At 53.7% G+C, this 12,647-nt stretch overlaps 1 protein-coding gene across 2 annotated transcripts in view; it reads left to right on the top strand.

Moving 5' to 3' along the window:
* The first annotated feature begins 2,313 nt into the window (after nt 1–2,313).
* TBX15 (T-box transcription factor 15) overlaps nt 2,314–12,647 on the top strand; it is a 99,360-nt gene continuing 89,026 nt past the window's right edge. Inside the window, exon 1 of one of the 2 annotated variants that reach the window (XM_081025148.1) lies at nt 2,314–2,627. In XM_081025148.1, the coding sequence (XP_080881274.1) occupies nt 2,423–2,627 (205 nt within the window). In that variant the 5' untranslated portion in view covers nt 2,314–2,422. The remainder of the gene's footprint in view (nt 2,628–12,647) is intronic. The other variant, XR_013991680.1, reaches the window with a different exon arrangement.

Here is a 12,647-nt window from a genome sequence, read left to right on the forward strand (position 1 = left end):
AAAGAGAGGTCTGAGCAGCGGGGAAGGTAACTGTGCCCCTGGCTGGCCATGTCTCCAGCTCCTTTGCAGTGGTGAATGCGTGGTCACCGTGGGCAGCGACTTCCGGAAGCAATACCCAGTGGTGACTGAGGTGGGAGTCACGGCATCATGTCACCCTGGTGCCTGCAGTTTGCTAGGCAGCCTGGCGGGAGGTGCGGAGGGGCTCAGCACGCCACTTCCAGATCCGAGGGTTCTTGGGGATCCCCAAGCCTGAGAGGCAGGCTCCTGGAAGGCCCAGGAGGACGAGGCCGGCTGGAACACACTCATCCAGTGGTCTTTCCATTAGTCTTTCTGCATTTGCTGGGCTGCTAGCTTCTTGTCATAGTGGCTGGAGCCCAATGTGAGGGGGCTGCGAAAGTGGCTTTTCTGTGTTTGCTCTCCTCCTAAGAGGCCCAAGGACAGGCACCACCCTTGACTGCTGCCTCCAGCACTAGAGTACTTCCAACTGCAACAGCAAGGACTGGATTTTCCCAGGTCCCTCAGTGGTCAGGCGGGGAATGTGACATTTCCGAGGCCTCACAGGCCCTCCCTTCTTGCCCCAGGGTGGGAGGACCGCTGGACGCTCCTTCTAGGGGGGTCTGTGACACGCCGTGGGCCCCTCTGCCCTCGGCTGGCTGGGGCCTGGCTCTCGGCGGCGAGACTTGTCTGCTGGGCCTCTCGGTCGGTCACTGACACCCAGGAGCTGGCTCTTTCCTGCCCCTTCGCGCGGCGATAGAAGCGCCTGGACCAGGGCGTTGGGACGAAACGACCAGCCTGTGGCGAGGCCGTGGTCCCTGAAACCCGAGAGCTTTTCCCAGCTCGGTAGGATCCACGTCTCGGCCCCTCTGAACTTGCTCGGGGCTGGGCCCGGGTGTCGTGCGGCCCGCGACCAGTAGTAGTGCAACCTGGGGAGGGGTGTGGGAAATCCGAGTGGCCAGAAGTGTTGGATTTTGAGTCTTTTAGACATCTCTGGCGACCGCACTGTTGATTTTTTTTTTTTTAAAGGGTAGAGGGAGGATCAGCGGGGCGGGGAGAGCCGGGCTCCCGAGGTGATCGATTTGAAGGGAATGTTGAGAAGGCTGCTTCCACGCTGTCCACGTTCCTGGTTGCTCTCGCCCCGCCGGTCGCCGAGGGGTCCCCAGAACAAGCGCCCCGAGCGGGCGCAGCGCGGCTCAGCGTCCGCGGAAGGACGGGAAGGGGAGCCTTTGCTGCGTGCGGGCCCAGTCGGGAGCCGCCGGCCCGGCGCGCGGGAAGCCCGGCGCCCCTCTGCGGCCTCCGGCTTCCAGGGGCCTACGTCTCCTCCTCCACCAGGTAGAGCTGGAAGGAGGAAGCAGTCGTTAGACTTTGAATGACACGAGTCTGGATAGTGATGGGGCTTTTTTTTTCCTGTTTGTCTCTTTCGTTTTGCGGTAACCAGCGTTGTTTAGGAAACCCTGCAACAGGAAAATAAGAACCTGTGGGACGGAATCCGCGTGGAACCAGCAGCTCTCAAAGCATCTGGGGACGGGCGCGAGGTGATCAGAGTCGTGTTCTGGGTGTTTCGGACAGGTTGACATTTTGTCCGAGCCCCCAAATTCCAGATCTGTAATTCACAGGACTCTGGGCTTGGCGCATCTGTGAGACCTAGCAGATTTGGGAGGAAAAGGTACGGATTTGGGGCTGGTAGCGGTTTGTAACGGCACACAGCGACCTCGATTTCGGCGCCCCCCCCCTTCTCCCCCCCAGGGCGAACCCACGGGACACCGGGAAGCCAGGGGTTAAAGCTGGCCCTGGAGCACCCCGAGCCCACGGGCTCTGAGCCCTGGCCCGAGCCTCAGTCTCTCCCCTCTGCTCATTGGTCCGCGCTCTCAGGCTTTCTCCTGTTCCTTCCTCGCCATTGGTCGGGGGCTGGCTTTTTTTCCCCTCAGTCTTTCTCTTCCTCCCCCCTCCCTCTCCCTCGCCCCACGGACAGGAGCGCACCGCCTGCCCCCAGCTCCTCGGGAAGGGAGGAATTTAGAAAAAAAGTTTCCCAGAAGTTTGGATTCAGAGGAAGGACGGGAAGACCCAGCGAGGAAGAGGGAGAGGGAGGAGAGACAGGGAGAGGGAGGAGAGAGAGAGAATAAAAAAAAGATGAAGTCCAGTCTGTGCAGCCTGTGAGCGCCTGCCCGCGTGGGTGGGAAGCAGGACGCGGGCGCTCATGCCGCGAGCCCGCGTGGCTCCCGGCGCTCAGTCGTAGCCGCAGGGGCAGCTAGGGGCGCCGGTCCCGGCCGGCGGCGGAGGGCGGGGGAGGGCCCAGGGGGAGGTGCACAGGCCCCGCGGAGCCGCCGCCTTTCCCGGGCCCGGCCCGGCGGGCGCTCGGAGCGTGAGGGCGCGGGCTGCTCCCTCCGTAGCGGGGCGAGCGGGGACCCGGGTGCGGGCGGCTAAGATGAGTGAAAGGAGAAGATCTGCAGTCGCCCTGAGCTCGCGAGCACATGCCTTCTCCGTTGAAGCCTTGATCGGCTCAAATAAGAAGCGGAAACTGCGAGACTGGGAGGAGAAGGGGCTGGACCTGTCGATGGAGGAGCTGAGCCCCGCGGGCCCCCTCGGAGACACGGGGGACGCGGCCGCACACGGCCTGGAGCCTCATCCGGGTGAGTGCGGAGGGCCAGACCGCGGGCGGCGGGCGGCCAGACCGCGGGCGGCGGTGCGGGGGAGGCCCTGGCCGCGGCCGCGCTGCCCTGCTCCAACGCGGGTTCCTTTCTTGCGCCCATGCCTTGAGCCTCCCCCCAAATTCGCCGGAACCAATTTGAGGGCACGGGCCTACGCCTTGCATTCTCGTCGCCCTCCTCGAGGAAGGAGGCCTCCCTGCTCGCATGTCCCTCCTCTGGGAGCAGCGCTCAGTGTTCCTGGTGCCCAGAGCGCTGGGGCTGCAGGGCCCTAGGTTTAGGAGGGGCGCCGATCGCAGGCAAGGACCGGAGCGCAGAGGGGCTGGGACTCGCTTCCGAGAGCTCAGCGCACCCGGCGCGGAATTCTTGGCTTGACACCTTCGTTTCGGGAAATGCCCAGTTTATCCCATTTAGGTTTCAACATAGGCCCTCGCACGCCCGCTCCCCTCCCCCCTCCCGCCACTGTTCTGGGACTCAAGTTGTTGAATTTCCCCTCCTCTGTGAGGAGAGGGCATAATTATATCTCTACGTTGTTGGCGTTTATGGAAAGAGGGACGTATGTCAGACCCCTTTACCCTGCGCCCCGGGTCACTCTTCACGGCCCCCACACACCTCTGAGTATTTGGGAATGGAGGTACGATTAATTTGTGTCTTGGATTTGTGCACAGTACATGCACACAACACGTCAAACATGGGGCGGATGTCAATGTCTGTATTTCAACAGAATCCTGGGGGTGGGGGACAACTTAACGTTTTGTATTAGGTGCCAAGATTTCAACTGTGCAAAACAGCCCCGGGGAACAGCTGTGGTCGGAAGAATCCTGCTCGGGCGCTCACCCTCAGACACACACGCAACACTCGCAACTTCAGAAACGTTCCAGCCAGGACTTCTAAAACTATTCTGGAGGTGCTCCTTCTGACCCGGCGAGGGCTGGGGAGTAAACCGGGGTCAGCGGGCCGGCCCTCACAGGATGGGGGAAGCTGTGGGCCCAGGAGCTTGGGGGCTGGAAAACTGGCCGTCCAAAGGAGGGACAGCTGTCGCTTACATTCTCTCTTTCGGCAGTGACAGTTCAATTTCCATGCTCCCGAGGCTAATAATAACGCGATTAGCGGGTGACCTGCAGAGACCGAGTTTTATGAATTCTCCGTGTGCTCGTGGCCCGTTATGGTATTTGGGTTTAGTGCTGGGGAATTATTTTTATTAGTTGATGAAAAGAAAATTAAAAGGAGATTTATTTCGTCCACGCAAGTCTTCCCCTGTACTTGGACACGGGTGCCTGTCCACGCGGACCCCTGTGTGGGCACTCCAGAAAGGAACGTGTGGCTCATGTGTGTTTCCCATCTCTGGCCAGACCCTATTTCCTCACCGCATTTATTTGTTGTCAAAATCTCGCTTGGGCCTTCACACAGTTTAGAGGAAGTTCCTTCAGGCCTTACGACAACTTGGGAGGTTAGTTTATTTTACTTTCCCGACAGTGGAAAAGGCAGAAGTTATTTAACTGCGCGTGGCAGACGCCCCGTTCCGGGTAATTTTCTCTAGGGAGCGGGGCCAGGTCGCCCGGAGCCGGCCTAGGGTCGCCTGTTCAAAAGGACCAACATCATCTGGCTCGGTCATAATCCGAGACTCAGTTCGAAGTTTTCTTTCCGCCGTCCTTCTCAGCCCTCAGCGAGGGGAGAAAAGTGAGGGCTTGGGGCAAAGCGAGACCAGTCCTGGGACGTGAGCGTGAGGACCTGGTGTCCAGAACGCGGTTCCCTGGCTCGCGCAGCCCCCGTGGGACGGGGGTAGAGGGTGAGGACCCTAACACAGCACTTTACTAACAGTTCAGGGCATCGGTTCCCACGACCTCTACCACTTTTTCAAAAAAGAAGAAGATGGGCGTTTGGATTTAGAGAAAACGAAATATGTCTGTGAGGAGGCAAAGGTCCGGGAGGAAGACGAAGCCGGAAACCGAGAGGACTCGCGGTCCTTCTGCGGAGCGGGGCTCCGGGCGGAGACTGGCTGCGTCGTGGGCCCGCGGGGCTCCAACTTGGAGATCTCGTCCCCTTGGAGATCTCCGAGTAGGAGACCCGCAGTGGCCAAGATTTTCTTAGAAACCGGACGTGGGATGAGAAAAGATCTTTCAGAAAAAGGGCGCGCGCGGCGTGGAGACTCGGCGGTCCGTGGAGCCGAGGAGGCGGAGCTGCGGGCTCGGCTGCGCCCGGGTGATAGCGGAAGGCGCGGCCAGGGCTTCGGGTCCCCTGTAGGCCTTTCTTTTTGTCTCCAATACAGCGGCCAGACGCGCGCGCGTGCACACACACACACACACACACACACACACACACAGCCACATTTAAAGGTGTGTATATGGTGGTGGAGGTGGGAGATGGGGCGCTGGCGACTCCGGGCCACGTCTTCGCGGTGCTGCTGGGCCTCACAATTTTGTTTAAACTCTCTTCTCCCGATTAGGACGGAGGAGGGCTGGACCGGCGGCCTGGCTCAAGCGCCCGAGGCCGATAAATAGTCAGGCGCATAAAACAAAACCAAAAGACAACAACAGCAAAATCTCCACGGAGCTGGGGAAAGATTAAACGCGCGTGCCCCTACGCAGGACACTTGCCTCGCAGACTGTTGTTTGTCATTCTCCCCATCCCCTCTCCCCCATTGGTACCATCGTTTTCCATCCTCCCTGTCCGAGCCTCGAAATCTCGGGATCCTCAGACAAACCAAGGGTCAGAGTTAATTTCACTTGTATTCAAAGACGTGGCCTTTTGCTTTTTCGCAGCAGCCCGTTTTTCTTTCCGCGTCCGGATAGAGCTGGCTTTAGTGGGCCTGCGGCAGCGGGGGACCGGCCCGGCCTGCGCGCTGTAGGCACACACAGCAGAGGACACACAGTATGTATTTCAAAAAATTTCCACGGAGCCTGGTGGCCCCGAAAATCCCCGGAGGCCGTTAGGGCCTTGGAGAAGGGCCTGCGAGGTACCCTCCTTATTACTCCCGGGCCAGCGCTCTGCGTCTTTTGGAGAAGCCGCCAGGACTCGGCCGCTGAGGGCTGGGGAGGGTCTCCAAACCCATTTCGGAGGAGCCTGGCTCTCGGGCCGGCTCACCCCCGCCTCTCCCCCAGCAGCAACAGAGGAAATTTTCTCCGGGAACAGCTGCTCCGGCTGCGGCGGCTTGGAAGTATATTTCAGGCACGCGGCGGCGCCCTCGTCGCTTGCACCGCAACCCCTGCTCCACCCGGCTCCCCAGCTCGGGTTTGGGCCTTTCCCGCCCAAATCCACAGCCGAGGGCTGCCGAGGCCGGGTCTCCCGCAGAGCGAAATAATTTAAACCTTCTGCGGGGGGTGATTTCCCCCTCCTGAACCCTCGGGCTTGAGCCCTGTATCCGCCGGGCTCAGGCGGCCTAGGAGCTGGCGATGCACGCGGGTGGGCACACAAAGCCGCGCACACAAGGACGCGCGGGGAGAGCGGCACTCAGCGCACACGTGCACACACGTCAGGCACTCGCGTTCCCCCGTGCACACACGTCTGTCTGCGCAACCGCTAGTGAAATGACACCAGAAAAGCTCTCTCAGCGCCCCGGGGCACTTTCTTTCAAATTGTCGAGATCATCTGGTCACGAGAATTAACATGCCTGTTTATGGCTTGTTTGCTCCGAGTAGAGCCCCAAGATTTGAATCTCCACACCACTCCTCCACTCCTCCCCAACCCCCAATAGGGAAACACAGGGTCAAAACGGAGGAAGTGACTCTTCACTGACGTTTAAGTAATGGAGAACAAAGTGGTGAATTCGAAGCCAGTCGAGAGAATGTGCTTGTTCGGGGCAAGCACCAACCTGGGCGCAGGTCAGGGCTGGGACCGCCGTGCAAGGGCGTGTGGCACGCGGGGCGCGACGCCCAGGGGTTGGCCCCGGAGAGAGTCCCGGGTGGGGAACTCTGGTTCCCCGGTGGTATGCGCGTTCCTGCACCCGTGCAGGGTTCGAGGGTGCGGGGCCTGAGCCCCGCAGACGAACCCAGGGCTCCCGCCTGCTAGGTCCTAACGCCTTTGGCAGTGGCTGCCCCTTTGGTAACTGACCTTGTCTGAAGGGGAATGGGGGGAGAGAGTTAGGCAAATTCTAAATTCGTCGTAGGCTGGTGAGGATAGTGGTTTGCTGGGGGATGACTGCCAAATGCCTTTTACGAGCGCTGGTGGGACGGTGGCTCAATCAGACGCCCTCTGGATGCGCCGGGCAAGGAGAGCGCACCGCCGTGGCCTCTGGGCGGGAGGGAGAGTTACGGGGGCGTTCTGTGTAACACTGCGGCACTGGCGCGGTGACACAATAGAAGTCACTAGGAAGGAGTTAATTCCAACGCACTCCATCCCATGGATGGAGCAAACCGCTTGACGGTAGTGGGGAGCGCGGGGAATGGGGAGAACGCTGAAACTCCGTTTGGATTGCGATGCTGGAGAGTGCTGTGGTTTGCACCTCCGCAGGTCCCCGCCCCAATCTCCCCCAGTGGGGGGTTCAGAAACCCGTGTGATGGGTGTGGAAGGTCTGCGGGAAACGAGGGAGCATGCGGGGGTGGGGGGGAACTGCCTCTCGACTCTTGGCTACGCGGTGCAGGGCGGCCCCTTGCCCGTCTCCGCCAAACCGCCTCTGCCCCTCGGAGATGGGCCCAAAAAGCAGAAGTCGAATGGATGCCCAGGGTTTCTCTAGACAGATCAGCTCGCTGCTTACGGGCACAACGATCCTGAATTCGCGTCTTCCATGCCCCACCCAACGCTATTTCTTATTAAACATTTTTGGGTTCAGAGCTGGCCACTTTGGGTTTCCTGATTTTATAGGTAAAACTCCCAGAAGGAAAAGTTCATGAGGTAAGACCTTCCTGCAAGGGGTGGCAGGGATTCCATTTCTTCCAGTGGAGTTTGGACTGAAATTATATTGACATATATTCGCTGCCATTTTCCTGTCCCCGCCAAATTCCAGCGACTTCAAATGGTATCATACACATCTTTTAATTATTAAAGAGAATTGGTTTTAAATCTCTTTAATACACGCGGCCCGTGAGGAGCGAGTGAAGACGGGTATGAGATGCCTAACCCGGGAGCCAAAACTAAAAATATGGGGTATTGGTGGTTTGTGTTCCCCATTTATTTGTATAATTTCCTTTGCGTGTGTGGATAAGAATTTAATGGAAGCAAGTCCCTCATCATTAATCCTTCATATTGGGCCACAAGGAGAGAGGGACAAATACGTTTTGGCTTCGAAGACCGAAACATTTTGTTCATCCAAGCCTCTCCAAGGGCATTGCTAGTATTAAAGAGGGAAAAATTCCAGGTCTGTCACAATCATTCTCTCTATTGCCAAACATATAATATTAATAAGATGAGAACGCTTTTTTGACATCCTGATTATGGACTCTGGTAGAAGTTAATTTCTCGTACCCAGGAGAAAAATGATTACAGTACTTCTTAAATCTGTAAGTTCCTCCTTTAGGTGACTGTAGAGTAAAAAAAAAAAAAAAGAAAAGAAAAGCAAGGCTGAACTGTGCAGATTCCACAGGGATAAAGAGCAGATTGGCATTTCACTCTGTTTTCTGGAAATGCAGAAATCCATCCAATTTTTATTCTGGGGTGTAGTTGGTTATTGCTTTCTTACTCCCCAAAGACAGAGTCATTCAGCAGGAGAGAATATTCAAGTGATTTTCTAGTGTTGACCTTTGGGGATACTTTTCTACAGAGAAAAGAAGGGAACTGGGGGAATGCGGAATCTTTCTTCCTTCTTTCTCTCCTCCATGTGGTTTACTTTTGCTTTGCTTTTTCTGGTTTCCAGTGACCTTTGAATTTTATATGTGCTTGACTGAGATACCCAGGGGTCTGCATGGGGAAGAGCAATTAGCAAATTTATAAATTAGGGTCTGTTTACACTTCTCTGGGCAAGGATAATCATTAGTTAATTTAAGTGAGGCCCTTGCTCTAAGTGTCAGGGTGGAAAATGAGACTCAGTAGGGAGAACCGGAGGTGAAATGGGAAGAGGTGGGGAATCCAAGCAACTGGTGACGACAACTCAACGTTTATTCAGTGCCATTAGTGGCTTCACTTTGCAGTAGGACGTTTTGCTGACTACAAACTGATGACGAGCTTTTGATACCAGAAGTGAAAATAGGCCTTCACGTCGCTACTTGTTATTCTGTACTCTTTGTATCGGCCAATGTCTAGCTTTGCCCTTTCTACATAAGTGTATGAAATGTATTAAAAAGTATATACATGAGTGTAGGTGTTTGTACACAAATTTATGTGTGAACATTAGGTTCTGAATGGTACATAATCTATTTCAGAGAAAAGAAACTGCCTGTGTGTGTGTGTGTGTGTGTGTGTGTGTGTGTGTAGTCAGTTTTAACAAACTGGGGACACCTAAAATTTGGGGAGCCAGAAATTTTGTCATCTCTAGATATCCTTTGACAATTCAAGAGAATCCCAGAGTTGAAACTTCTAGTTCTTGGCATTTTCATTTAACTCTCAAATTAATTGATGATTTGGATCAACGTCTAAGAGAAAATACCTAAAACACGAGACTGTTACAGATGCAATTTAACAGAACAGGGAGAGTGGAAGTTTTTCCAACTAAAACTGGCATTTCATTTTGTGAACCATACTGTCTTTATTTTGGCTGGGCAGACTGCTGCCTAAGATTCTGAAGACTAATTTCATGGTCTGAGACGTTAATGGAATTACTGAGAGATATCTGGGTAATCGTAACGGTTAATAGAAATAACAAGAGAAACATTGTGATTTGGGGGAAAAAAAAGAACACAGGAAATATATGCAAAAATCTTCTCCCGATTCGTCCTCTTGTATTTTCTACAATATAGTTGCTGAGGCTGCAATGGGCTGTTCCCAAATTGCCACACACTTTAGAGGATTAAAAAAACAAACTCCTAATTCTGGATTGCATACGTCATAGCCTAATATAGACTTCTTTTAAAAAACCGAAATGCTACAGATAACAGAGTTAGTTCCCTCGGATGGGATCACTAGAGGTCATTGTCATGTACCAAGCTTTGTAGTTTTAGCGCCTACTTCTCACCAGGGTGAATCCAAACACTTACTGCCAACCTCCGCTGCCTTCCCTTTACTGTCCCATAGCCCAGAGGGTATTGTCGCAGCCCAGACGGGGGCTCGGAAAGCAGTGAGACCCCCTTTCTTTCCCCTCCCCCACTTCCCCTCACCTCCACATCCTGTTCCCTTCCCCCACCCTCCTACGCACACGTTAAAAACGCCCATTTTTTTCCCCACTCTCAAAAAAAATTTCAGATGACGTTTTACCGAGGAAGGATTACATCTTTGCTCCCGAAACCATCGTGGGGAAAGCGGGCAGCTCCGGAGAGCTTCCCAAGTCAGCGTCCGCGCGCCGGGTCTGGCGGTGCCGCCGAGCGGCAGCAGCGGCCGGGCCTCGGGGCGCGCGGGCCCGCGGACCTTCTCCCGCGCTCGGGCTGGTCCCGGCGGGTCTGCGCGGCCGCCGGGCCTGGAAACTAGGCCCGCGTCCTGAGCGACGGTGGCTGCCCTGCTCGGCCCTAATTCCACCCTGGAGAAGTACGGGGACTCGGGGTCACCGGGAAGGCCTTGCGGAAAGAGCCCCCCAAAAGCAGGGAGAACACCCCCCCAACACACCAAATACCGAACAGAACCCGAGGATCTTACACCTCGTGCCCTGAGGGGAATTTGAGCTTTTGCTTTCATCAGGCTGAACAAATTTTGGAGGAATCAAACTGACTTCAAACATTAGCAATTAGGAACCAAGAATCCCTCGGCCTGCAGAACTTTTAATCCCTAACCGTTTCCAAATGGGTAATTCTAGGGTCAGTACATATCAGAGCCGGCCCATTAAAAAGGAAAGTCATGCTGTCCGTTCCAGGCACTGAGGGGTCCCCTGGCTGCTCATAAGGGCAGAGATGCCCGTGTCCCAAACCCGGCGTTGCTATACCCGAGACAAAGGGAAAGCCAACAATTGTCCTTACACTCTCCTCAGATACTAAAGGCAATGCAGTAACTCCTTTCTTAGAAAAAAGGAATAAAACCACCCAGCTTCATAAAGTAGATGGAGACACGACCACGCCCTGTGAGAAGGCCGAGGGCTTGGCTTCCCTTCTAGCGCTCAGCGTTGGCAGAGGGAAGTCCCGCCTGGGGGCACCCTCGCTTCAACGCGTCAGTCACACTCGGCCCCAGGGCTCAGAATTGTGACCTAGGGGCTAGGGGAGTTGGGGTGGTTCAGGGCTGACGTTCTTGCTGCTGAAAAAGAAATCATTGTTTTTCACAGTGGGGAGGGGCAGCCATTAGTGGTAATAAGTGGCTGTGAACACAGCAATGCTTTCTGGGTGTGACAGAGCTTCCTTAATTCAGAGGCCTAATTATTTGATGATGATGATGATGATGATGATGATGATGATGATGATGATGATGATATTTTGTGTGTGTGTGTGTGGCAAAGCTGGGGAAGGGCTCTCCCTCTCCTTCTCTCCTATAAACTTATGTGCCATTTAGGAAAAAAGGGTTTAGTTAGAAAAGTAATCCTATAAGCAAGCTTGTAGAGGAATATTGCTTTGCAAAAATGGTCCAGAAACCTTAATTGCTCGTGTGGATATCTACGGGTCTTCACTATAGTACAAAGCTTTCTCGATTATATCCATGTATTATGGTAGAAAGAGGTCTAGACTAGCTTAAATTAGACCTAGATTATAGTACTAGGCTTGTCATTACTGTCACAGATAGGAATGTTTGTTTTAACAGCAGACATATAAATGTTCGGAAAAAAATGTTTTAAAGTTGTTTTATAGCCCCTGATAGCGCCTCAGTTCCTGGTTTGTGAAATAAGGGAGGCTCAAATGACACCTGTGGCCCCTTCAGCTGTAAGCCTGTGATCCTGTCAACTTTTTTTTTTTTTAATATTACCATTTTCTGCTAATGTATCTTGGCCATCATTTGACTCATCCCTTACTTTATTGGAAAAAGGGAAGCTTTTCTGCAGTTGTAGAAAGTAACAGTATAGCCAAACAACAACACAATTTTTCTTCTTTTTTTTTTTTTATGGCCAGAATTAAGAGCTTTCATAAAGCTCTTGAAAAGTTTTTAGATCGATGTCACATGTTCAGAAGTCCTGGATCAGTGATGGCTGGTCCTTTGTGTTTGATGTAACCTACTGTTGCTTGTGTAGGTGTTTAGGCTCCCCTGCCAAAAGAATTCTGTGGCGTTTGTGAATTTAAGGAAAATGCAGGTCATTTTATGCTTTGGACATTTTGGGTTTTTTTTTTTTTTGGTGCCATTCTTAGAAATAGCTTAGAAACAAACTCTATGGCTCTGAAAGCTGAGAAAAGCTACTTCATCACTGGTAAATCAAATTGGTGGAATCACCCCCTCCCCCATCAGTTGCCCCCGATATACTATTTGAGCCTCATGGAAAGCACTAGTAACTATTTTCCATGTCTAGTCTGCTAAGCTGAGATCTTGATCTGGCAGAGATGTGGGAATGCTAAAAGGATGACTTTAGTAACAGGCGAAACGCTTGTCAACAAGATAGATCAGAAGACAGCATAGCATTCAAGGCCTCTATTCATAGCTGCTGAACTTGAAGGCAGGGTCGGACGAAAAACCGGGCCCAGCACTCACCTAGGAGGGTTTCTCATGTTTCTACCTTGTGGGATGTTATTTCCTTACAGATTACTATAGCTGGGCTTCACACCCCAGTGACAGCTCCCCACCCTCAGTGGATACCCCCAATGTTTGCCTTCCCAGCCCCTTGACTTCTGTCATCATGGAGCTTGTGGATTTACAGGTCATCCTCTCTCGCCTCTATGCCATAAACTGCTGTGGGGCAGGCACATTATTGTATCTCCAGAGCCTAGCACAAGTGGCTGGCACAAGCAAACAACAACGCCTAAAAACATAATCACAACACAAGAACCATGGCAAGGTGACTGAGGATGAGAGACTGGCAAGTCTTTTCAGCAGAAGGTCCAGCCACTGCGTTAGAATTCACATCTGGCTGCACAGTTT

The sequence above is a fragment of the Rhinolophus hipposideros genome (genome assembly GCF_964194185.1).
Source record: "Rhinolophus hipposideros genome assembly, chromosome: 19".
NCBI lineage: Eukaryota > Metazoa > Chordata > Mammalia > Chiroptera > Rhinolophidae > Rhinolophus > Rhinolophus hipposideros.